Genomic DNA, 2,798 nt, shown 5'->3' with positions numbered 1-2,798 from the left:
AATCGTTCGAGATATCAAAGAGAAGCTCTGCTACGTGGCGCTCGACTTCGAGCAAGAGATGGCCACCGCAGCATCTTCCACCTCCCTAGAGAAGAGCTACGAACTTCCCGACGGTCAAGTCATTACCATCGGAAACGAGAGGTTCCGATGCCCGGAAACTCTCTTCCAACCTTCCTTCATCGGTAAGAAATGCCCAGTCTCTGATAAATTGTGATGTTTAATGTTTTATTCATGCACTCGTGATCTCAGGTATGGAATCTGCTGGAATCCACGAGACAACCTACAACTCCATCATGAAGTGCGACATTGACATCCGAAAGGATCTGTACGCCAACAACGTTCTCTCCGGAGGTACAACCATGTACCCTGGTATCGCTGACAGAATGCAGAAGGAAATCACTGCTCTTGCTCCCAGCACCATGAAGATCAAAATCATTGCTCCTCCAGAGAGGAAATACTCTGTCTGGATCGGAGGATCCATCCTCGCTTCCCTCTCCACCTTCCAACAGATGTGGATCACCAAGCAAGAATACGACGAAGCCGGCCCATCTATTGTCCACCGAAAATGTTTCTAAATATTTAACTCTTGTGTTTATACTTTTTAAATAAACCAATATAATCGCCTGTTTCACAAAAAACTACTACTTCGTTATTCGGTCTTTCTAAAGGTGCGAAGTACCGGAAAAACAAAACGGCGCAAAATGTCAATGGCAGAAACGAGTTTTACATCTCCCCACTCGTGCGAACATACTTGGTACTTTAGGAAGTTTTGTTTCGGTTAATGGTAAATTAAAAACACAGCAATATCGTCTGGTTCAACTAACGATGGACGCGTCAGATATAAATACCAGGTATAAACGTTCAACGGTATTCATTGCATGATGGAGTCGCCGATCTTGCCAGTTATACTCATTGTGGTGGTCGGTTGTTTTTGCACAAAACCAGTGTCAGTGACGTCAACGGAATTGGAAAAGGCAAAAAAAGATGGCTTAAACGACAATATTGATACAAAAGCCTGAGCTACTAATAGTATGGATATACCAGGAAGGTACTACAAAAAAACATTGGTGTCTGGTTCCCTGGCAGCTATACAACCGTGGCTGGTTCCATGACAACAACGAACCAAAAGATGGTTGGTACCATGACAACAACCAGCTAAAAGATGGTTGGTAGTATGATAACAGGAAACAGGGTTTCCTTTTCTGGTTCGGAGATCGTATAGAACTAAAGAGGCAAGAGTCTGTAATTTGTTGTTTGTACAACATGCATACGCGCATATTAACACTAGCGATTTCATCATCATTTTGGCGGGAAAAGTACCGCCAACCACGGCCTACTAGAGATAGTAGGCCGTGCGCCAACCAACGCGTTTTTAAAGTTTTAAGTCCTGCAGACGGAAGTGCGATCAAATGAAAACCAGACTGCGCAAGTCCTACAATTGGGATTCCTATAGCAAACTATTGTCACATGGCCTGCACGAGTATATATACATCCAGCAAAGATAACGAATTACTGACAAAATGTGCAAAAAGGGCAGCAACGTCTGTTAGGTTAATTACAAGCAAACATTATTAAATGTTTATGTACACACATACAGTCATACACTATTACATATACATAATAAAATGCATTCCTTACCATGTCAAGAACAGATCCATAAAGTGATTCACAGGTCACAGGGCTGGTTCGAAAATCCTAGAAGTTAATCACTTTTGTAAAAATATACAGGATGTACGCAGATACAAAACTACATTACTCGCTTCAATCTTAAAGTAACAAGAGCCAGAAACTCAACGTCTAAAGTTAAAGCAGTAACTGCCTTTTTCTTGCGTTTTTCCCGCGCGCTTATGGCGTAATCTGTGTATGTTTGTGACGCCATCGGCCAACTTTCGTTAATTCCTGGAGGACCAGAAAGGTAATTACTATAAAAAAATTAAATAAAAACGATTACAAAAATGATTTTGAAAGCGAAAGGGATTTTGACTTTCTTTAAGTATAGCGTAGCTCTATTAATCACATGTTTTAATCGATTGGAGCCGTTAATAGCTTTAAAAAATGAGTTTTAAAACCGTGAATTTGACCGCTGGAGTAAAAAAATGGCCGTAGCGCAATGCATGGGATTTCCCATTAAAAAAATCATTCAACTTTGATCGTTTTTAGTTTCTGAAATACTGAAGAAAATTTATTTATCTTTAATTTGGTATAATGAATGCTTGTTCTTTAAAAATTTATTTAAAAAAATGTAAAACATAGACTTTATTATGTTTTAATTTTTGATTGAACATTGCTACATAATATGCTGACTCAGTACTTTTTTGCTTATTTGTTAATTTTTAGCTTTTTGGCACTTTGTTTTAAGTAAAATGTTTATTATGCCTCACAGGTAACTACAGTAGCATTTTTTTAAAAGCAGTTTTACTTGTTTACCAATAGGTTCAAACCATGGCGCCCTCTATAGCGTTATAGATGGCGCCATGGTTCAAATATATGCTAAGTCAGCATAATCTGGTATACCTAGACTCAATCGAAAAACTAAAACATAATAAAGTCTATGTTTTACAATATTTTTTATTATGTCCAATGCAATTTATTTTATACATCGGGCGCCGATAACAATGTACTATGTTCGTATGTTTTATTGTTTTTACTTGTGTGCGCATGACTGACAATCTGGACTATCTATTAGTGACCACTTGGTCAGCTCAACTGCCTAGAACCACTTTCAATGATAACAAAATGTTTTGCTTACTCTAACAGATAATAGAATAGCAAAAGTTTAGCGTTTTACTAAAAACAAC

The 2,798-nt window shown here is 38.3% G+C and overlaps 1 protein-coding gene across 1 annotated transcript in view; it reads left to right on the top strand.

Annotated features, from left to right (window-relative positions):
• Window positions 1–576, top strand: part of LOC101243473 (actin, muscle) — a gene marked incomplete in the record, with an annotated part of 1,050 nt that extends 474 nt beyond the window's left edge. Inside the window, 2 exon segments of the mRNA XM_009864219.3 lie at window positions 5–182; window positions 250–576. Coding sequence (XP_009862521.1) covers window positions 5–182; window positions 250–575 — 504 coding nt within the window.
• Between the last annotated feature and the right edge of the window lie 2,222 nt (window positions 577–2,798).

This window comes from Ciona intestinalis, chromosome 1 (assembly GCF_000224145.3).
Source record: "Ciona intestinalis chromosome 1, KH, whole genome shotgun sequence".
Taxonomy (NCBI): domain Eukaryota; kingdom Metazoa; phylum Chordata; class Ascidiacea; order Phlebobranchia; family Cionidae; genus Ciona; species Ciona intestinalis.
The sequence above is the reverse complement of the archived record's forward strand: the minus strand, read 5'-3'. Positions and strand labels throughout refer to the sequence as shown.